Here is a 24,688-nt window from a genome sequence, read left to right as displayed (position 1 = left end):
TCCATTAGCCTGTCAGCCAAGCAACAGGCTTATTGCATCGTGCATTGACTTGTCATTGGTGGAAATTCACGAAGTCACCTCTCCGAATGCAACAATTTAGCAGTGGAAGAACCATTAGCCTTAACGGGGACCACGATTCCCCGAATTTGCATCGCGTTCTTAACATAATCATACAACGAATGCAGAATGATTAGTTAAATCACAGTGCAAGTGCGATGTATACTTATTCAAGCCTTATTCGAGACAATATATATTTTCTCCTGTTAAATCTTCACAATAAGCAGGTGATAGCTTTTATGTGCATCTTCTGATGGGCGATGGGGATATCAGTCTCGATGAGAGAAAGGTCCTTTAATTGTGATTTGGCTGAGGTATAGAGTCGTCATTATTCCCATAATGACTCTTAAAAGGAAATTGGCGCCATTTGGAAAGTATCGCACTATTAAGTGATATGAAACAAAATTTACTCTGCCCTCACATGTGATCATGTGTCTAAAATGTGCGTCACATAATAATTTTTTATTTTAGCAGAATTATATTTACCTATTGTAGTTTTTATAATATCATTCAATGTCACAATCACAAATGCCTGCTTTAACCCTCCCAAATATTGATAACTAACTGTTCACAACTCATCGATAACTAAGAAAGCAGAAACTGCCATAGATTCATGAATTCCTTTCATTGTCGTATCAAATTATAGTTTTCCATTTCTTGGGACCTCAAATTTTTAATAAATTTACCTACTTGATAATTCCCTAACCAGATTACTCCATGGTCTGCTTAACGTGACAAATTGACTTCAAAATCCTATCTGCATAATGGGAAAATGACTATAATGATATATGCAGGAAAGACAATTATACCAAAGTTGACACTGCTGGATGAATCTCATTCTTAGCGTTAAAAAAATCTCTAAACAAAAAGTTGGATAAAGATTCTCACTTAGCCTTTGACACGCGAAATATTTTTGGGTTTATAATAAGATAGAATCTGAGGTTCCTAGTTTCAGCTTGGCTAAATAAAGGATCATTGGTTATTGATATAACTTCATATTTTATTTAAACTGAAATTTATCTTATATATTTATTTATATTATATATTCCAATTCGTCGTTTTTTTTAGATTCACTTGTACTGAGTAATATTAGTATCTATTTATTTTATCTTTTTCGCCGGACCATAATAACTGGTTGTAGGAATATTTCTTTCGCATCTAATAATATTACAACATGAAAATCTAATACGATATCGGTAAAAGATTAAAATTTAACTGCCTTCCAAAATAGCGGTGAAAATGATGCTTGGGAAGCATGGCATCAGAATGTCTTCTCATTAAAAAATTATGTAAGTTTTAGTATTTGTAAATGCACCTTTGTTCAGAAAAGAATATTGAATAAGGAATATTGAATGACATATTTAAAGAATGATTTATTCACCTAAATTTATCTTAAATCTTCCGTGGGAAATTGGTTCAAATTCATTAAGTTTTGGAATTTGAGTACGATTTTCCCTATTGAGTTAGTTTGGCTATGACTTCCAGGCGCGGTATGATATCGTTTGGCATCGCGACTAGTAATGGTTAAATATAATTACCTACGTAAGCATTTTCCGGGAACCGTACAATTTACATCTCGGGAGCTTGAAAAGAGCTTAACTATTTAGGTGATCCTTAATTTTATCCAGTAATAATCTCCAATAAAGGAATTAGGCTGATGAAAAAAGAGATATGTCAAAACACCAGTAATCGAAAAGCTAAGTCCCGCAGCATCAGTAATATCTTTTTATTGATCAATTTCCAAATACGGAGGGTGCGAATTGCGTTGGAAGATGTACCGAACAGAAAAGGGAACAAGGAAATCTCGAGGTGGGACACGCCCAGGAGGACATGATGATGCTCAACTATTAAAAAATATCAGGAAATGAATGGAATAAAGGCATGAAAGAATAATTATTAATATCAGGTTTTAGTTTTGCTACTAATTTATTTAAATAGTGAAGGAGGATTTATTGCGCGCCATATATTTGAGGATCAACGCCTTATTCAGGGTCAGAAGACCCATTAATTTTATTTGCTGCCTTGGGAAGTCAAATAGGGGAGAACCGAGAGATGGAGCATATTCGCTAAAGTTTCCTTGATTATTACTAAGCCCCTGTCGGGTTGCTTATAGCAGGTAACAGACTTTTTACTATATAATAAGCGAGCTCATTGGAGGATATACGAGAGTTTCTAAGGTACAAGAGAGAGTTTTCAAACAAGGTATATACTCTTACTGTCCAAAAATATAGCCTAGAATTACCTCCTAGCTCGAGCAAATAAGTGTATTCTGTGAGGGAAATGGAGTCAAATCCGAAATGAAGGATGAATTGGGCATCTTTAACTGTTTGTGCAACTTTTTTAAGAGTAATTCCGTCTCCATTTCATCGGAAGTCTGTGACCTGATGTAATTTCCTCATCTTAGAGGAAAAGTTAGAACATAGTTTAAGCTTACTAGCCTCTTTCTTCCTGGATTTCCTTTAAGTTATAGATCGGTGAATTTTGGCGATTATAAAGAAGCATGCTGTAATATAGTATTTCGGGTTGTGGGGAAAGACTGTTGAAAACTCTCTTACTCCATAAAAGAAACATTAGGTCAGCTCTTTCCTCCATCTAACATTAGACAACACGGTGAAATACCCTAAGCTTGACCCCGAGAAATGAATCACGTTATGAAACGAAATACGTAGTTTTATCGCCGTCTTGATATATTAGAGTGAATTGCCTGATAGAAACAGCACCTGCGATACCTCAGTCATTCTCAGCCCGGCACGTCCGTGAAAGCGGCTGTAAACTGATTGTTGGCATGTACAAATGCGTCGTACACGGAGATAATGCGGGTGTTTCGAGAGCAATGAAGTGGTGCCCGGTGCTAGTGGTAGTGCCCGCAGGGACCTTCGTCACCGCCATTAAGCCCACTCGCCCCATCTTGTGAAGGTCTGTCGCGAGAACCATGCGGGAATTTATGACGAGGTCCTGGGGGCTGTTTGCGTATTTCCCCTCGGCCAGTGACAGACCATCGGCGATTACGAAGTCTTATTTATTTTCGCTCATAACCGAACGAATGGACCTCGACCAAAGCACCAGCCGAAGCCCCAGTGTTTATTTGTTTGCCTCGCGCGAGAGGCATCAGCTGATGAACATTGAGACCTTCGCTCAATTCTTCCGCAGCTGCGTACCTCTGCATCTACGAGCTACCCCTCTCCGTATGGGTGTGTGACGTGGAGTATTATTACTACGCTAGCCGAGAAAATTTTGTTAAAAAGGTGTCAATATTATTGGGTTTTCGGGGAAGTCCGCGTCAAGATTTTAAAATGACCAACGTTTCGTCTCCTATGCCGGAGATCTCATCAGGGCTAATGAGGGCTCTTCTCTTATGAGGCCTCGTCATTAGCCCTGATGAGGTATCCGACATAGGAGACGAAAAGTTGGTCACTTTAAGTCTTGCGCGGGGTACCCCCAAAATCCATTAATTATGATAAATATGGACCGAAAAATTCTTAGTAATTTGTGAACAAGATAATTGCGTAAAAATATTAGGTGTACGTCCTAAGTTTTTTTCGTGGCTCAAATTTTATACTTTTCTACCAACTATTCCATTTCCCACACGGGAAACGAACACTTTAAAACGTAACAATTCGCTTGATAATGTTTCACCCTTATTTCTACAATGCAGAATAACGAGCGACGGCGAGACTTACAATTAGCCGCAGAAAGAAAGGGATGCAGAAATGCATCGAAATTTTATTTCTACAAACGGACGGATTCGCAAAAAGTTTTTCGTTTCAGCATCGATCAACTGTTATAGAAAGAAAGTATTCTCCTTTAAGAACTCAATTTCATCTTTTCTCTAGCACCTTAGACTGTTGAGTGGTTCCTACATTATACACCCTGATTCGCACTGTAAAATACCCCGCACTAGCCTTTTATTTACACCCCGACACGATTTCCCTCAAATAAGCTATTTCCTACTCATAAACGCCTCCTTTTCGATAACAATACCAAGCAAACATGATATTAGTCTATGAAAAACAACTGTTTTTACTCGGCTCGCTTAAAATGAACCAAACGCAAAAAAATGGCCCTTCAGCACGTAAGAAAAGATAATGCAATTCCAACAGAGTGAGTTTGTCTACGAGAACTAGCGTTTTCAGGCCCGATCCGGGTGTGTGGCAGATTGAAATCGAAATTTTATTTCAAAAAAGGGAAGTTTTATTTCTAAATACGACCCGTTCCTCGTCATAGGCGAGAATGTGATAAATTTATACCACGAGTAAACTTGAACTTACCTGGTTGAAAACCCGAGAAAATAATCATCCACACACAGAGTTACGTCTCCCTCATGGCGAATTCGGTTGAACCCCTAAAATTTGGTCCATGAAGAGGGTAAAATGTTTCACTGCCACCAGGAGACCAAACCTCGCTTCATTTTCGGCACCTGGCTCGCACCCCAGCCGTATACCCACCGCTTCGCGGCAGGCAACCGCGATTCTCTTCCTCGATTGGGATCGAAGGCTAACCGAAGCCTAGAGCACATCATAAGGACATCCCAGGAGAGCCACTCCGCCCCTCTTCCACCTTATTCATTCATTGTCCGTGGCTCGATGGTGATAATGCCTACACGCAAGGCTGCGGGGGCCGAAAGAAGACACAAGGTCGACTGGGGAGATCTCTTTGGGTTTTCAAATGGCTCCAAGGGATGGTCTCCATCTTTCCTTTTTCTCCTACTCTCCTTCTTCCTCTACTTTTAATGGCCGACGCGTGTGGGAAGGGGTGAATCGGTAGCACCGTCACGTACAATGGGACGGAGCCGAGACGCTTCCGAGGTAGTGGGCGACTCAAGACTATTTTGTTCGCCAGTAGTCGGTAAGGACTTGTTAGTTGGCGGTTTAAAAATCAGGGATGACAAGTGAAACGAAACGAAAATGTTTCGATTCGACCCGGAGGGAAACGAAAATATGAGGCCTAGGTTTAGTTTCGTTCACGCACGGCGGTGCATGGCGGTACATTTCTTGCGGAATTCGTCCAACTCTAACCATGTTTATGCAGTGGATGGCATTAACATAAAGGCAACAGACGAAGTGAAGTACCTGGGAGTTACAATAACCTCGAACCTTACGTGGGGAACACATATAAATAATATTTGCGGCATAGCCCTGAAGAAATTAGGATTCGTCAAGCGTATTGTGGGAAGATTTTCGGATGAGAAAGTAAAAGAAAGGTGCTATTTCGCTCTCGTCCGACCGCACCTTGAATATTCAGCGAGCGTATGGGATCCCGTGCAGAAAGACTTAATCTGCGAACTGAATAAAATACAAAGGAAGGCTGCGCGTTTCGTCAAAAACTGCTACGGGCGTACAGACAGTGTTACCCAGATGTTAAGCGAATTAGGCTGGGAGCCGTTGGAGACTCGGAGGCTGCGCGCTAGGCTTAGACTGCTTGAACAATTGAGAATGGATATCTTCAAGAGCGACACAGAGAACATAATATTAGAGCCACACTATATTTCCAGGTCCGATAGAAGCGATAAGTTAAGAGAGATGTTTTGCCGAACGGATAGATATGGGAATTCGTTTTTCCCCCGAACCATAAAGGACTTTAATAAACGCTAGTCCCAACCTCGTTAGAGCACTTCATTTTTTTTATTAGCGGTAAACGGCTGGTGTCCTAACACCCCCTGCCACACGCCTTTTAGGCGGCTTGAGGGGTATTATGTAGATGTAGATGAAATTAAAATCACTAAGGAGTTTAGTTTCGACCCGGGACGAAACTTTACTCCCAGGAACGAAACTAAATTAATCGAAACTCCGCTGCTCATATAGTTAAGTTTCGATCCCAGAAGTTGAGTGGAGGAGGATAAGAGGGAATAGTTTCGACCCATTACGTCTGAAATAACGTGTAGAGAGGTAAAAACAACGAGCTTAAAAATCGAATGGCCAGTTAGCGTTCACCGTTCTCCTGTAAATGGTAGAAGTATGAGTGCCCCATGCATCTGGTGCCGGTAGGCCGAATCTCTACTTCAATCAACCATTCTTAGCACTAGGTGTGCGGGTCGAAATTAAACTCTTCGAAGTTGAAGCACATGGTCCTTCCGGCGCTAAACATTATCTTTGTTTCGTTTCGTCCCAGAGTTTTAGTTAAGTTTCAATCCGATGTAGTTTTGACTCCGATTCCGTTTCGACCCTGAGTTTAGCTCCCCGCGTTTAAATCCATTTCGTTTCTTTTCTACATTTCGCTGCTGGGAACGAAACTATTGAAACTTGACTGGTTTTAACTTTCGTTTAGTTTTTATTGCCATCCCTGATAAAAATCAGGGTAAAAACATACATTTGGCCCAAAAAAAACGCACAAGAATTTTTTTTCGTAAAACGGTCTCTGAATATATAGTTTATGACGAAAATAGGTATGCACATAAATTTTTGTCAAAATCTGAGACACCAATCTGAGACGTTAATTAAATTGAGTTGGAATAACCCATATCTCTGTCCTCAGAAGGTACTTCTCGCATCAATTCGTCGATTTTATTCAGGGAGCAATAACTGTAATAGCCTTATATAACCGTAATCTTTTAATTTACATGAAACTTTCATGAAACAGCCCAATTTTTAGCGATAAAGGTTAAAAATATAGTTCGACTGATTCAGGCGTGATTCGATGGAATTTGGACATATTTAAATGAAAGGTAGTTGCACCTTTCCACAATTATTTAATGCGTACACCAGTACTATAGGTGTTGCTTGACAGAAGAGAGTGATTTTGGCCGATTAATGAGGTTGAGAAAAAGGCCAATAAACTTTGGCAAACTTCTAAGTACAATGATCCTTCAGTAGGGGTAGTATTCTTAGGGGTCACTCTGCCTGCTCACAGAGCCATCATATGGTACAAGACGGTTATAAATATATACCAAATTGTTTTGAATTAATATCCAATTCTAACTATAACTATAAAGCTACTCTATGCTATTACTTATACTTGGTTTGCGGTGCTATTTGGTGAAAATTATTAATATTGGTATAAAAAAAGGCCTCTGCATAATTTTTCATTTAAGTGAGTTCAACCAAATACCAACCATTAGCTTACTTTCAAAATCAATCAATGCTGCGCATGCCGGAAAAAGAAACAGATACCAACAGCCAGAGTTACCCTCGAGAATATTACCCATACTGAGGAATCATGGTACTCAGAAGTTCGCCAAAGTTTTTTGGCCGTTTTCTCAACCTCATTAATCGATCAAAAGCACTCATCTCTGACAAGCAGCTGCTATGGTACTGCAGTCCACGATACCTTGTTTTTTAAAGCTTTTTATGGGTCGTTAAAAATTTATACACAGTATCTCAGCGGACATGTCCCTTCTTCGTGTTCGGGCCCAACAACAAGGGAAAGGATCTTAGCCGAATTTTCTAACGAAAGGGAATGAGGTAGAGACCGAAAAACAAACTGAAAATTCCTCCGATAAGGCATAACTCTGAACATGTACTCAGATTTGGGTCGCGTAAGATTTGACGAAGACAATGTATAAATATCTTTAGTTGTCACAATTAAGGAACCAAATCACCTACAAGTTGTAATAATTATGACAAATTAAAGAGCTTTTAAGTACTTATAAGTCTTTTCGATACTTTTAATGTAGGGTTTACCTTCTAGCATATAATAATGGCAAAATCTACGGCCCCGCAGATTTCACATAACAATACGCCCTCCCCCTCTCTACGTGGCCCTGAATACGCGGAGGAGTAAACAGAGTCTTTCAGATTATTCGCGGGCATGTTTTATCGCTTCCTAATGAAGAAAAGTTATATTACTTCTCTTTAAATAATTGAAAATCAGATGGCATAAAACTTCACATACAGCCTAAATTTCGCGTGTCATGCCCATGATGTATATTTTAAATTGTTTACAATAATAATAATACCTTTATTCTAGCCTGGGATCTTATATCCCGAGGTTCAAAATAACAGTTTAAATGCCACTAATTTATCATGAATGGAATCCGAAACTGTCAATTGAGAGTCCGATTGCCTCTGTACTAAAAACTATCATTAAAGTATATAAATGATAAACACTCAGAAAATATATCAGTAACTGGCTTTATCCAACAGGATAAAATTACTAAGTGAGTGTTGAAAATTAAAAAAAAAATTTGAAAAAATTAAAACGCCTAGAAGTCTTGCAGGGATAGGCGCTAACAACATATGCTATATATCCTACAAATGATATCGTTGAGAAACGAGTACATTTTAATATTCGAAGTGCATATGTAAACCATGCTAAAAATTGTTGGAAAATAAACTGCTTTCTTGGCTTGAGGCGTCGCACGTAAGATGTTGGAGAGATACTTTCCTCGCCAGTTTGAGTCTTCTCACTGCTTTTCAATTGAGCGTCTTCGATTGGAAATTAATGAGGTTTAAACCGTCTCGTTGTCTGAAGCCGGCGCTTTTTTAAGGAGAAATTTGACCCAGAGAAAAGTTATATGCTTTTGATAATTTTAACGATTAACAGAAGAGCAGTTGTTTTAGGGATCGCGTCTCATTTCCTCGAAGCTTCGTCCTCATTCTCCATTTCCCACTCACCAATCCAATTTCTATTTTTATTCGCCAAAACCAAAATGCTATCCTGAACCAACACCCCAATTTTCATGTGATTATTCCTATAATTCGCAAAATGTCGCAGAATAGTTCTAGGGGAGAGAAAATCTTTACTGCGGTTATTTATGCATTATCAATAGGTTTATCCTTCAAAGTGACTGATTCAGAACAGAATAAATTTTTCGTCTAATTTTGATACTATGCAATACTTCACAGAATGTGTTACAAAAATCGAAACAGAGCAGCGATGAAGCATTGACTCACTGTTTGAACTGCCACTTATCATATATTCCTCGATAAATTGCTTAATGATACCAACTTGATTCACTTGACCCACTACCGAAGGACCGTTTGATGAAATCGAGGAATTATTCCCGAAATAATCCTGAACGGCAAGGTCAGGAAAAGAAGATATAATTTCGTAAAAAACCAATAGAGACTACATACTGCAGATTACTCCCAAAAAAACGCTCCATGTAAGCCATTCACTTCCCCAAAGTTAGAATTTTTTTCGAGTCAATATGAAGCGAATTCCTGGAAGATTCACATTCACAGAAGCTTACATTTAGATCAGAGCACCCGAGGAACTGTCAGCAAATGGTAAATTAAACTATATAAATTTTCTATGTGGTGGGAAAATATTTTCAATCAAAAATAAAACTTTTTTTCACTGTACTCTTCTCTACAGCTTTGAAATAATTTCTACAACTATTGATTTGCGCCATGTTTAGCAAATATTTCTTGCGGCAGCGTGACTGGAAAAACTAATGTCGTTTACAAGCTTTGGCCCATATAGGTATAAGTGAAGTCGTGTATGATTCTGAAACGTATAAATGATAAAACGATACGCCAGACTTCAAAGACAGCTCTATAGAGTTGGATTTAAACATTTACGTAGTACGGATGGAATGACATAAGGGGATAATCCCTTTGGGATGAGCCCCTAAAATGAAAATGGTTTTAGCAATAAACTCAATGAACACATTCGTCCAGCAGCTTAAGATTTAAGCTGACAAGAAGTAAGAGAGTTACGACCGAATCCAGCAGAGACGTATAAAGGACTGGTCAAGGCATTAACAAGGGGTGTGGCGTCGAAAGATTTTGTAGCTTCGTCTCCAAGCAACGAAGGGGGTAGGGTACCGAAGACTTAAAAATATAGGGATCGTAAACCGATGGAGGAAATAATCAGATGAAGAAGATACTCTCAGACTGGTTGAAGAAAGGGAGGAGATTTTTGGAGAGATTTATATCGGACAACAGAAATAAATCGCGGAGGCGTAGTTTTCATCAAGGTCCAAGTTCAAAATTTTGGCGAAACAAAAGGACTATTCTCAATCGCTGCATTAAAAAATTCGCATATTTGAGAATTCGCAATACTATATGATGAATACTTATCAGAGGTTAACATAAATAAACCCTCCTAAGCCTTGTTTTTCTCTACATCGATTGCTGCTTCCGACCACGTAGCCCTATTCCGATTAATAATCGCAAGGCCAAAAAAACAAATGGAAATTTAAGTTATAGCAAAGGTTTCAAGTTAAGAATTTCAGTACGTAATACTTTTCATTCATAACAAGGGTACTTTGCATGTCTTACAAATCTAAATTCTAAAATTTAATTTTCGCATGAATAGTCTGAATGAAGTAATACAAATGTTATAGCAATTGCTGTAAGATAAAAAGGTGGAAACATGCTGAGCATTTGCATAGTACGTTGAAGGGAAAACATCATGTGACGATTTTTGAGCTGCTCCACAGCGAGCAGGCAGACCACCACAAAATCCTAGAGGAAAATTATATGTGCAGAAGAATTATGAAGTTCATTAACCACCTTTTCATGCGTAAATGAAATCGAAAAATCGGACCTAAGGTGACACGAGCTTTTTCTTACTTATCATTTCATTTTTTTACCACTTGACTCTCACGGGAACGAATGTGAGTGGGAGGGACGGAAAGAGAACAGCAAGAAGAAGGCCGGTCAGTAGGACTGGTACGACTCAAGGACGCGCGAAATGTTTGGCAAAACTCGCGCGCGCCCCCCGACGTCGTATTTATTTGGCGAAGATGGGAGGGGGAGCGACAGGAGGGGGGAAATAGGGAGGCGGGGCAGGAGGGTACCCCCAGTGAATGACCCCGAGTCGAGGCCGCACATGTGCTGGGCGCCATGGCTACGGTCGCCGGCTGAATAAAACAAAACGCCCCAAGGACAATGTCAAAGCGGGAAAGACGCATGAGGGTTTCGGATCGACAGCCCACACCCTGCGTCGCCCGCCCATAAGCTAGCCCTCTAGCGATGGCCGGCTTAATCAAAAACATCGATATTCCCGGATCAATATTTTGTAAAACTGTCGACACAAACATATAATTATGCACATTTTTATGACGGATCACATGTATTTATAAGCAGATATACTCTGAAAAAAGCAGTGAGCTCCATCCTCACGTTATTGTCATGCGCATTAGCGCCGAAACTGGGGACGTATGTTTTTACAATTTAGTTTCGTAAAATTCGTACTAATTTCAGACCAGTGGCGTAACAATGAGGGGATATATCCCCCGCCCTCCCCCAAAGCTTCAGAGAAATAAAAATTATGTCTAAAAGTACCTATTGTCTAGTTTTCACATAAAATAACTGCATCTGCTTAAAGTTAAATTTTAAGCGCCAAAATGATATAAAATGTATTTCCAGGCATGTCATTTTTCAAAAATTTTCCCGCAGCCCATTGCCTAGGTCGCCACCCCAGGCCATTTCTTCTCCCCCAAAAGCATATTCCTAGTTACGCTTCAGACTGATTCAAACCATAACAAATTGGCACTTGCATATTTAAACCTACGGCCATTTGGATGCTGGCTCACACAGGCACTTCGTTCGTGTCAGTCATCCGCGTTGCTTCTATATTTTAATTCTAAAGTAATATTTTAATTTTAAGATAATGTACTTTGAACTTGTACTTTTCATGACTTATACTTCATGACCTACTCGTACTTTTCATGACTAAATAAAATTAAAATATCAATAAACACAAAGAGCACAAATCGTCCAGCAGCTAAAGAGTTAGGCTCACAAGAAGTAAGGGAGTTATGACCGCATTCGGTAGAGGCTTATAAAATAGACCGGCCAAGACATGGGACTTGTCCTAGAAAGAATCTTCTAACTTCATGAAACTAGACACGAAATTTTTCATTATATACTAAAACTAGTTTTAACTTTAGAGGCCCTGCGGCTTCACCTTGAAATTTCAGAACATATGGACGATGCAAAAAATATATATAAGGTAATGAAAGGCAAGAAAATTTGTAATTTAAAAATTAAAATCTCGCACAGAATACTAGCACCTTTCCATAGTTCTGATGTTAGGGTGAAAATAGTCATTGTATTCGTATCCAATAAACTCTTTCGTGTCTGCTTCAAAGTCCTTTTTATCAATGTTTTCAAAGCGTAGATACCCTAGGTCAATTTAATCCATTATTTCAAGAATTTCTATGATCATTTATTTTCAAAAATGGAAAGAAGTTTGCTTTTCTGGAAGTCTTTAATTACTTAACCTTCAAGTTGGTTCCTCAGTTCGTTTTTGGAAAACAATCAGTAAGCACCCCTAGGCTTAAAAGGTGCCCGAGTATATCGACGTTTTTATTGCGAAACCTAACTTAAACACTGATTTGGAAATAAATCTTTCGTATGGGAATATGCCTCTGAGGTAAGGGTGTGCCCAGGATCAAAACTAGGGGGGGCAAGCCATGGTTGTTCAAGTTATAGGTAAGATTTAAGCATGGAAAAGGTGAATGAAACCAAGATTTTAAGGAAACTGTAACAGCATTTTATTAGTTTTTAAAAATATTTGCCTGAAAAAATATTATTTTCCTGAAATACATTTGCGATTTTTGCTTCTAGAGCTGCCCCCTCCTGCCTCTCGCTGGGTACGCCCATGCTCTGAGGGCAAAAACAACACAAAGTCAGATTTTCATAAAGCATTATAGAATAATGAGCTTAATTATTCGTTTTCCATTGTAGCTATACGTTAAAACGAGCATATTTACCGAGAAAGGCATTGTTGTATCTCCAGCAATTCGTTTTTTATGCGAATTATAACTAAAGAACAATGGGGTTATATCAAATCCAAAAATTATTTCTCGCAAAAAGTCTTCCTTAATGATCCATCCATCACTCTGATGAAAACTTTCATAATAATATCGCACGTAATTTTACTTTTTATGCATAAATCAAACCTTCTGAACATCGGACTCCATTACAGAGGTTGTAAATAAACCCAATTCAGCGATTAGCGCGCCGATCGACTCAATTAGATTAATGATGTTTTTCCGACTTAAAATTACAAAATATCAATGCTAGCACGCACTAAATGTACATCTCTCACCTGCGAAATGTCCTCTTTAGCAGCCAACACAACCCAGCCCATCTATGGTGGGCAATCGATTGAGGGAATCTGTTTTTCCCCCGATTCAGAAATGGCAATCGATCGATCAAACGGGACAGGCACTCATAGAATAATTTTCACCTCTCGCCGCGATGGGGAGCCACGTATATTCGACCATCTTTGAGATCATATTTCATAAGCGGACGCACCATTGGCCGGGCGTCAATCTGCGGACAAATGGACCATATTTGGACACGCACACTCATTTCCCGCTTAACTGGTCAGTCAGCATTACTCGCTTAACATTTTCGTGGCATGTAGAAGGGACCCTCCTACATACCATGAAATGTTTTTCTGTATTTCAAAATTCAAAGTTTTACTTTATACCGCCGCCACCTAGGCTAGCATGTATTTTTTCTTCCGATTAAACCATCGCCAAATTAGACAAGTAGATCTCTTAAGGGCTCGCTTCCTTCCACATATGGGTCGTCAAAACGGGGGGAGTGACAACTATGCGTATTAAACATCAATTACTAGTCTGCAGAAACGATATATGTACCAGCACGTTCAGATAAAATTCACGGCCATGAAAATAATGCATGACCCCCACTCGGCCGCTCACTCTTCGTGACGTTTTACTGGTTTTGAAACTTTAGCCATCGTCTGGAAATTTAAATAAATGGACAGGATACCTTAATTCGCCAACAATTGACAATAACACGAATTGAAAAAATTTTAAAATTTTATCGGTCAGATCTAAAACATTTATACTTGGGATACAGGCAAATGTTGACAAGGGTCTAGTAAAGATAACCTCATAATTATAAGATTATGTCGCAAGTTTAAATAACTTATAAGCCATCAAAATAGACTAAATAAAACGGGTTGAGCGGATGTGACGCGTCCTAAAATCAATAACCCTAAAACGTGACAGCTCGGACACTTGGCATTCAGTAAAATTCGTAATTTAAAATTACTAAGTTGCCGCGAAAACGCGGGTGAAAGCGTATTTTTTCCAACTCAATCCACGATTGGAAAATTAGTCATTAAAAAAGCGGATGCATCATCGGAATTCGATCCTCCGATCTTGCGGTGGATGGTCTAACCAGTTAAGCTACTGATGATTTTTCACTCACGGTATTTTAGCACTACCCACTGAGCAGTGTGGCAGCCAGAAATCTCGGTCGGGGGGGGGGGGGGTCCAAAACCATGGGGGAAAATATTTTAAAAACAGGTTAATAAGTAGAGTGTTTTAAACTAACTTTAACAGTTTGCATAATAAAAAAATCATTTTTCAAACTAATCTTTTGAAAATTCATGATTTTTCAATATTTAGTTTTCTTTTATGAACCAGAGTGATTGTGTTTTTATGTTTCGGAGCGTGGGGAATGCGGACCCCTCCCCCTCGCTACGCCACTGCTACTGAAGTCTGCAAAATCAATCTCACGAGGAATAATGATATACCGGTTTGTGGCATTAGTATTACGCCCAAAATAGGTGAAAATGTTCGTCGAACTCCAAAAGCGCATCATTATCGCAAAACATTTTCGCCTGACCTCCCGAAACTCGGCGTCTTCCAATTTCCTGATCCTCTGAATCTGGGAAGGAAGCGGCAGGAAATTCGCTTGGTAGGCGTGGTACTCGGACATTTCGATCGCGTGGGATAACGCATTTCTCAGATCCGTTGAGTGACCCTCGCGCCGAGCAGGAAATCGAACGCGAGAGTCAAAACATTCCGCACACGCTTGCCTTGGTCTTTTTCCCAATGTGACCCGAGTCCATTGATCCTAAACCACACATAACCTCGTCTCGGCACATACCACACTGTATAGCGTTTCTCTGAACGGCTTTTCCCATAAACTGGGTCCCGATACTTCAATGATATCAGTACCGCCTCCTTTCTTGCGACACCAAAAGCGCTTCCGACGACTTCATTTCTGTGACGCTGTGACAGACGATAGCAGCCCCTCGGTCTACTTTTGTTCTGAAGGGAACACATTTGACCTCTGAATGTTTAAATGCGTTATTTTGCTTAAACTATTGGTTATATATACACCGTATGGGGGTGATTCGAGGATAGCACCCGGTGGACTATAACACTGTAAATGTTGATGGAATTTTGAGACCCAGATTTCAGAAACCCCTTGTAAATGACTTACGCTGTTATTAACAGCATGAACCCCGACAGCTTTCGTATGAATTCATACTCTGCCATATAGCCATACGTTACGTCTACATCTACGCATTACTTTGCGAAAATATCAAAGTGAAAGGCAGGGTTAACAACTTCGCCAAGAGAAAGAAATGCAACGAAAAAAGTGTATTGAAAACATTAATTTTAGGGAATTAGGAGTAATTTAATAAAAAAATATTCAAGTCATCGCGGGGGGCGAGCAGGGGTGAGGATTTTCAGCAGATATTTGAGGATACTCATTCTATATCAAAATTAAGTAGAAAAGGGCTTTCAAAGCCAGTGTGAGCGAGGAAAATCCTCGTGCCATATGATCATCGGCAAGTAATATTGCTTTCTTACCGTCCCGAGTGCGAGAGGGATCAAAGAGTGGCTGCGGCTACGAATAATTCTTGAAGACTTAAATTATCAAGAAATGAAAGATTTGCAATCCAAGCGAAGATATACTCTCGTAAAACTACATAGAGTAGATATTGTATCACTCATTGTAAGCTATTAAAAGGCCCCGTCACCAGGCGGTTATGGAGTTCCTGACCCGGTGGCGATCCCGAGAACTCTTCATTAAGTCTATTCGCCGGGAAAGCACGAAATTTTTCTTCTCCCGTCACTTCTCCTTTGGTGCTGGATAATAGCAATCTAAAATAAAAGGAATAATTTTAAGCGCAAAATAAATTGTAGTACCTAATTCTGCCACTAATAAATTATATACGCAAACTTGATGTTACCCAAAACATTACTCTGTTACGCGAATACTTCAAGGAATGCAAAGGAAATGAACACAAGTGTTAGAAACCTCCCGAAAAATCTCAAGAACTTCCCATTTTCATCAGCCATTAACTGCCGTCAGTTCTCATTAATGCCTTCAAATTTCAGGAATCTTCACTAAATGATGCATTGGGGAAGATACTTGGTAGGCACCAAAACGTGACCGCGCTCGAAAGAAAATGTACCTTTTGGAGAGCATCAATTGACTCATAAAATAGGGTGGTTTCCTATTATTTTTTTATTGCCTAAATCGAAAGATTATTACTCCTGGAGTACGTATTTCACGCTTTTAGATTTTTAAATGACGATATCTATTTTTCGCGATCAAATGAAAAGTGAAAAATTTCAAGCGCGCGAAAACGCGACGCGTAAGTAGGAATGAAGGGAAAAAGTCCGTACGACGCATTTCTGGTTCCCCCTCCCGCCTGGTAGGTGACCTTGATCGTGGCTCTGAGCGCTGATAGGACGCAGGATGCTAACGGGTAGCTGAGTACCTTCCTGTCTGGTAGCGCATGGCTTAAAAAAGGTTTATTAATACCTTATCAAGCGAAGAAAACTTTCCGACCTTAGCCAGTTTTAATAGGTGATTATTAAGACATGTTTCCCTGAGCTCTGTGCCTCATGCATGCATTGGTAGCCTCTGACGATGCATAACTCCTATCCTCTCGTGTAGAAACTAGGTCCCTGTGACGTCACGTGGAGTGGAATCGCATGGGCGCCAATCTGGCCTTTTTCAAATGAGGATAAAATTTGACCCTTGCCATTCGTCTAAACCGGTATTTCAAAAACCAAATAATTTGTGTATTATGAATACACTAATGGTGGGTAACGAATCGCCATCAATGCCTTTTGTTTTCTTTGATGAAGGAAACTACCCTATTGCCCGTATCGTACAATAAATTACAATGCTTATTTTTCCTTCCACCCATTCTCGTCGCGTGAAAATTAGCCAAAATGGCAAGATATGATATGGCAAGACTTGGGTACCATTTCCTGACGTGACGCAATTTTGCTCCTGGTCATCATGTAGGCAAGTCGAAGAGTCAAACATTCTGACCGCAGTGCGGTATGTATGTTAGCGAATAAGCCAAGTGATGATGGAGCGACCTTGGACGCGATTCGAAGGAAGTTGTCCCAATGCCGAGTCTACTTCCGCTACCCAGCACCTTCCTCAGAGTCGATCTCACTCGCACCGATGTTAGTGGGTTCGCATGACCTCCGAGGTTTCCATCTTCACAATGTTGCCGCAACAACGAGAAAAAGTCATCCCGAATCGCCAATAGGTAAAATGGAGAATACTACGCGGACTTGAAGGCCAGGGCCATTTCTACGAGGCCTTGGCCAGGAAAAAAATTCGGGGGGTTGCTTTTGTGGGAGTAAATTTATGAGGGAGTTCAATCGGCGGGGGTACTGCTATTACCGTATCCACCAGATATTGAGGGGAGAGAGCGCTGAACCCGTAGACACTCATTCCTCCTCCCCCAAGAATATGGACAAAATCAAAAGGATGAGACCGATATGGATCATACGGCAATAGATTTCGGTTTGAATATTTCCAAGACCTTTAGATGCTTCATCATCAATATAGGTCAACAATCCTAAGATTGGTTTTACGTAGCTCTCTCCACTCAAATTTCCTGTCCTCAATTAGTAAGCTAATCTTCTCACGAATACGTTTTTCTTCTCTTTCTCATCCTTCTATACCTGATCCATATATTTGATTCGCAGTCTTCCTTTTCCATTCTCGACATCTACTTATTCGTCAACGACTATCTTCATCAGGCCATCATGCCCAAATATACGGCTGATTTGGTTGTTCCGTCTTCTTAAATATAGTTTTTCATGAGGCTTCTTTTCCCTTCTCTCCTACTCTTCTTAGGACTTAATCATCACTTACTTGGTTAATTCATTTTCTTCTCATCATTCGTCCCTTGATTTCTCTGCCGCTGTCATTATTGATACCTCACTACCAGGGCCGGCTCAAGCGGTGAGCAAAGTACGCGTCCGAGAAGGGCGCTAAGCAGAAGGGAACGTCGAAGCGCTCAGTCCAATGTTCAGTACTAATCCCACCACCTCTCAGGTTATTTTTGAGGGGGGTGGCCGGAATGCTATTTGCATACACTTGAAAAATGTCTAGAACCGGCCCTGCTCTCTACCTACCGTATAGAAACATGCTCCAAATGTAAGTTCTGATAAATCGTTTCATTACACCAATGGTTAAATATCCCACCGTGAGTAGATCTTTCTTTTGGTGGAATGGTCTCATCGCTTAGGCTTTTCTGCTGATAATTTCTTTCTTGATTCTCCCTTTGCTACTTATTCTGCTTCCCAAATAACATAATCATGTAGAATAAATAATAAGCTAATACTGCGCTCACCAAATACCCGTGGAATTTTTTTTTCTCTCCTTCTTCCTAACCTGTTTCAGCCGATCTCGTGTGATTGGAAACAATCTGTTAAAACTTACCTACCTGAAGCAACTAGATTCGATGATAAAGAGGTGAAATACAATATTTTTTGACGATGAAATGGTGCAGATACACTTATCGGCAGCGATAAAAAATTAATGGGCTAATAGCAAAGATAACGCATTCCAAAAAAATCCTCAACGTACTGACACGAGCTTATTTCAGCAACTTAAAAATTGAGACCAAATAAGCTGTCAGATTGAGTGCAAAATATGCGTATTTAGGAGAAACTTTAAAAGATAGCCATCGTATTGCTGTACTGTCTAAAGTCATAAAATGTTTGAGGAGAAATTATTTCCAAGAAATATTGTTTTCCTTTCTTCCATGAAAGATACATGCGAATGTAGATTTAAACGTGATACGCGCTACGATAGTCAAGAGCGTACCGCTCCTCCACGAAAAACAACTTCCGTTTCTTTCGGTTCCATTTCGTTTAGGGTGCATGTTGCATTGATTGCAAAATAAAAATATGTAACTGAAAAAAGTTAATATATTTTAATACATTAACTTTATTTTAATATTTAAAGTATATTTTTTGCAATTATGACAAAAATATGAAAGATGAAGAAGTATTATTAACTTATTTTATGATCAATTCCATCAGAAATGAGTGCATCATCGCTTTTTACAATAAAAATAAGAAAATTTCAGAGTACCCGAAATTCGCGGATTAACAAGGGCAAATAATTTTTAATTGGCAAGAAATTGCAATTAGAGTGAAATAAGGGAATAATATGCATGGTAAGATAATCAGTGATTCCTACTTCCGCAACCGTGGTAGGCATTACGTGAGTTGAGCACTGTGCATTCAATTGCATATCATATGTTGACAAAATGCTGATATTGACTGAGTCGTATAAAAACTCTACGAACCTTCATTGCAGAAATTTATCAAATACTCTTCACCTCCGTGATTTTTTGTTGTTTCACTTCAAGGGATAGCACGAAAAGTTATTAGTCCAATTCCTTCACTCCGTTTCGAAGACAACATCAAATAAAACTGACTAAACGAGACAGTATTCGCAATGTACGCCGATGTGGGTGATTCAAATGAAACACAGAGTGCAGCTACTTAAAATGATGTGTTATGAAGAATTTTCCGTCAATTTTGCGGCATTTTTCTCATGCAGAAGTATACATACCGTCAATTGAAATATTTAAATTTAACCCGAGACAGCGCCATCTAAGTTGTAACAGTTGTAATACCAACGCCACCGTTAAGCAAGGGTGGTTAAATGACATTCTCCGCCATCTACTACCACTTGTTGTAACTCCGTGGCAGAAAGATATCATTCGATTGATCGTTGAAAATTTTCAGATATCGATACCAATCCAAAAATCATGCTATCATTATTTGTCATTTTTCCCAGGTCATTCCATTAGTTATTTCTCCTACTCAAGTTTCAAGAATCGAATAATGGCGAATGAACTATAAAAATAATCAAATATTTGAAACCATTGCAAAGAATCATGCAGGAGACGAGTGAAAAATGCCTCCCCACCTATGAATTTCTTGCCTTATTACAATTTTCTTATTGTCCAATGATGAAAATATGTTTTTAATGAGATAAGAATATTTTTTCTCTTCGTTACACACACCAATAGTATTTTAAACCGTTCACTTTCCAAGTAGCCAAAAAGAATTTATTTCACGGGGTACCAACTGAAAATTTAAATCGTTGAGCACAAGTTCCTCTGAACATGCGAGATTGTAATCATTTTACAGTGTATAAGATGAATATTGCAGCAACCGTTAACATAAGCAAAAATATTTACAAAATATCACGAAAAAGGAGAAACAGAGATGCTGCAAGTGCATGGTAAAACCATTGTTGTCACGCGACTGATTCGTTGATACTAGCGACGATTTGAATCATTTCCTTCTACAATAACAACAATAATATATAAATAACAACCAACTTGTGATTCTGCGTATCTATGACGCATTGCGATAAAAAGTATCCCAAAAATTATTTTCACCATTACTGGAAAAGTTCCAAAAATTTCCAGTTGGCAAGCTTGATGTTACCTAATCCCAATATTCATTGCAGTGCGCCGCGCTAATAACTCCGTTACAGAATTGTTCTAGAAGTTCCACGAAGTCGTAGGATTTCAGTGTGGTCCATAGCCGCAAGGTACTTATACGCGTTTAATCAGTTTCCGTGCAGTTTCAGTGAGGAGATAGCTTCAGTGAAAGCAACTACAGTTTATTGAAGAAAGGTTAACAGTGCGAGTACAGCATTATGCCACGACAAAGGCGATCGAGCCCTGCTCCTAGGTGAGGAAATGGATACACATTTTGTTTCATTATTCTACCCTATCATTTTCCTAGACTTTCAGTAATTCTTTGCTAAAGCCCTCCTTTATTTGAGCCTAATTGTTAATATTTGTACCTATGACACCCTAACTTTGACGGGGTTCATTGATATAAATTTTAGAGAACCGAGTGACCTTGTGACCCATGTATGTCAAGTCATGAACTTCTCTTGTATTTAATTTTTTTTATGGTTTGCTTGCGTGTTGCGGAAGACATTCCTGAAGTTCGCCAGTATCTTTCCCTTGTGATTTAAGTTGGGCGTGATGTTCACTTGTGTGAGTTGAGCCGTGAGAAGTTTTCTACGGAATAAGGGTTGTATTCCTGCCACTAATTGTGTTCAGCTGTGCTATTAAGCTATGGAGAGTGTGCATATTCGCCATTGATTTTACTGAAGCACTTGAAATTTATTTTCTTGGAGCAATCAATTTTCATGGAGCCAGGGATTCAGCAAATTCATAATTTCAGCATTTGGCTCTCTGAAATTGATTTGTCGTGTGAATTAAGCCATTAAATCAAGGATATTCCTTAGAATTAAAATTAATAATAGAATATTCTTCATCGTGTTAACATAGCTATATGGTTTGGGAAATAGATCCTACAGTTTGTTCCTAGTTAATGTAAGTAATATAATAATTTTATGTACAGGTCCAGTCTCCCAGCTAGGGCTCCACCTCAACAACCTGTTCAGCATGCACCACCAGCGCAGCCCATGGTTGTTCAGGAGCAGCCATCCATGTTCAAACAAATGGCCGCTACTGCTGGAGGTGTAGCTGTTGGCTCAGCTGTGGTAAGTAGACGAGTTGTGTTCATGATATCTATAGATTAACGTGTCAATGAGTTACCACTTTTCTCACCTGCAATACGGGTATAATATCCAAATATATAGCTCAATACACCACAGGAACTTTCCTATATTTCAATCCCTATCATTCTCCAAGTTCATTTAAATGAAACGACTAAATAATTTGAATGAAATAGCTTTCTGTAAATGTTACCTGTCCACGCATCGGTCATCTTTAGATTCATGCCTTTATTTTTTTGTATTTATCCTCCCATTTCTCTAACCAATATATTTTAGACTACTTGGATGAGGGCAGTATCAGTACATGTTGATGGTTATTCTTGTCTATGTAGTGGTCTTTGGTAGAACTGATGGTGAACGCAAAGAAATCCCTGTACTATTTTTAAACACCACACACTAGTTGATGCACAAAGGTTAAGAAAACACTAAGCTGTTTCACAAAATAAAATATATGCTGGCCAGATGATGATACGCTGTATTGAAACCGGTCGCAATATATTTTATTTTGTGAAACAGCTAAGTGTTTTCTTAACCTTTGTGCATCATGAAGGAGTTTCACCATGTTACGCCAACCACCATCGCATTTACCACTCACTAGTAATTGCTGTGTGCAGTGACAGTGTCACTATTTAGGGTAAAATGCTTCAAACGCCACTTGTGTTGTCAATTCCCCAGGGGCACACCATTGGACATGCAATGACTGGATTGTTTAGTGGTGGTGGAAGTTCTGATGCTCCCGCTGCCCAACCTCAAGCTGCTGCTCCAGCTCAGTATGCTCCTCCACCTCAAGCACAGAGCAATCCTCAAGACCCATGCTATTATGCTAGAAAGCAGTTCCTGGAATGTGCTCAAAATCAGAGTGATTTGACGCTGTGCGAGGGATTTAATGAGGTTCTACGCCAGTGCAGATTAGATAACAGTAAGTTTAAATATTGGATCTTTAAAATTTAAAAGTTATATCTAAAGATGTAATATTTTTTGTTTTATTTTAAATCCTTAAAGTTAATGAAAACCATTTTGTCATTGGGTTTATGCCAAATTAGTTAAGTTGAAAGTATTGGGCTTATTGTTTGGAGTATATTTGAATTATATAGATTTAAAATCTGATAATGGTCTTTATTAAGAATTTTTTTTTCTTTTTATTCAAGGGCTTGCTGTTTAATTTCCATGCTTCATAGATATAGAATGGTAGCAAATTTGGAAAATTCAAGTGACATGATGACATCCAAGCTTTCTAGGAAAGTGTAGTTATCTTGTAAAAATTGATTGGCATTCAAACTTGTGCCATCGTGATGAGTTGTGTACATATTTATCATTCAGACGTACCTCAGTAATAGCAATTTAGATAAACCTCTGTAAGAAGTATTTAAATAAATGTTTTTGAAGAAATAATTATTTATGTATGCAAATGTTATTTCTATACTTTTTAATGAGACTATATCTCAATGATCAGAAGAAATTTGTTTTTGTTGCCCCTGTGTGAGTGAAAGTTGTGTATGTGCTCAGAAAGCAAGAGAATTTATTGTAAATTTTATTTTTCTCTGATTTTCATCGCCTTTTTATGAATAAATTTGTATAAAGAGGTGCTGTGACTTCTATTTAAAAAAAACCCAACCCAAATGGTGCTGCATTCCACTGCTGTGTGTTCCTGGAGGTACAATTTACAGCAGTTCATTCAGGAATGAAGTAAAATTTTCAGCTATTTGTGTAGTGCGTGTTAGTTCTAAGTTTTGGTGGGTTTAGTTAAAACAAGCCAATTGGACTGCAGTGCTGAAAGAAAAAAAAGCTGCATACACCGGTTTCGTGAAAAAGCATTGTAGCAGTGTAAAAACCTGTACAATAGAAAAACCCAGATCATCCGGTAAGAAGTGTCACCAGAAAAAATAAGTACTCTTCACTTGAATCAGGCCACTGCCATAAAGGCCGCTATACAGGGCCGGCCCTAGCAGGGGTGGGGCTAGGGGCGAACCTTCAGTGCGGGGCCCTTCACTTAAAATATTAAACTCTATACCCCGTCTACAAACTTGAGTATTTTGAATCCCTACCACTCTCTGGCTAAGTATGTGTTCCCCTCCCAAATTCAGACTTTGTAATTACGCTGTTATGATACCTTGATTCAAAACTATCCTATATTTTAATTTTTTTTCACGAAAAAATTGGTAATTGTGCAAAAATAAAACCTGAGGAGTCCCCAGCTTTTTCTTATGAAGGAAATGTTCTTTGTATCAGCAACTATAGGTGGATTAAAGGGGGACACATTTCCCATCCCCCCAGATGCTTAAAATATAGACAAGATTTTAAATATGGTCATCATTACGTTTGTTTTGTTTTGCATATTGAGGAGCCTCAATCATTAAATACCATATTAAAATAAACTACTTCATTCATTCACAAGATGCCTTAAGCGCAAATACATATAAATTCAGAGGTAAGGAAAGAAAGGGATAGGAACATATATGTAATAGAAAAAGGACGAGGACAACGGTACTGTGATAAATGAAAAAAAAAACAAATCAGAGGTTAAAAATGCGGCCTGACTGGAACTCAAACCCAGAACCTCTCAGTTTGTAGGCCGGGTGCTCTACCAATTGCACTACCAGGATGCATAGATTTACCATGATTTCAGCAGCGGTTTATACACAGAAAACTCCCCTTGCTCTGACCCACCAGTGTAACCAATACAGGACACAAGATTGACCTTGTCCATTTCTTCTGCTGGTGAGTGGTGAGCTTCCCCAGGGCCATCTAGTGGGCATGGCCGGCAAACCGAGAGTTTCTGGGTTCGAGTCCCAGTCAGGCCACATTTTTAACCTCTGATTTCTGGCTTTTTCCATCAACCATTGTCCTAGTCCTTTTTCTAGTATATCTTCCTATCCCTTTCTTTCCTTACCTCTGAATTTATATGTATATTAAAATAAACAATATTTCGCGCACTAATTGTTGTATGCCATTTTTATTCTCAAATATAAGAAGAAAGCCCGTCAGTCCCCCTCCAGAGAAAAATCTTGGATCCGCCCTTGCCAGCAACATATGGTCTCCTTCACTTAATTTTGTGCTAATTGTAAGGAAATATAATAAAGAGAATAAAGCAGTTACATTATTCAAGCAAATGTATCACTACAGTCTTGCTACAACACTGCTTCAGGTTG

General features: G+C 39.1%; 1 protein-coding gene across 1 annotated transcript; it reads left to right on the top strand.

The window, feature by feature from the left end:
* Positions 1-20,451: 20,451 nt before the first annotated feature.
* On the top strand, positions 20,452-23,124 carry LOC124163382 (coiled-coil-helix-coiled-coil-helix domain-containing protein 2). Its single transcript, XM_046540261.1, has 4 exons — positions 20,452-20,698; positions 21,383-21,524; positions 22,215-22,458; positions 22,688-23,124. The coding sequence occupies exons 1-4, from the start codon at positions 20,664-20,666 to the stop codon at positions 22,699-22,701; spliced, it is 435 nt and encodes a 144-aa protein (XP_046396217.1). The 5' UTR covers positions 20,452-20,663; the 3' UTR covers positions 22,702-23,124.
* The last annotated feature ends 1,564 nt before the right edge of the window (positions 23,125-24,688 follow it).

The sequence above is a fragment of the Ischnura elegans genome, chromosome 1 (genome assembly GCF_921293095.1).
Source record: "Ischnura elegans chromosome 1, ioIscEleg1.1, whole genome shotgun sequence".
NCBI classification, from domain to species: domain Eukaryota; kingdom Metazoa; phylum Arthropoda; class Insecta; order Odonata; family Coenagrionidae; genus Ischnura; species Ischnura elegans.
Note: the sequence above shows the minus strand (reverse complement) of the source record. Positions and strands in the feature narration are given on the sequence as shown.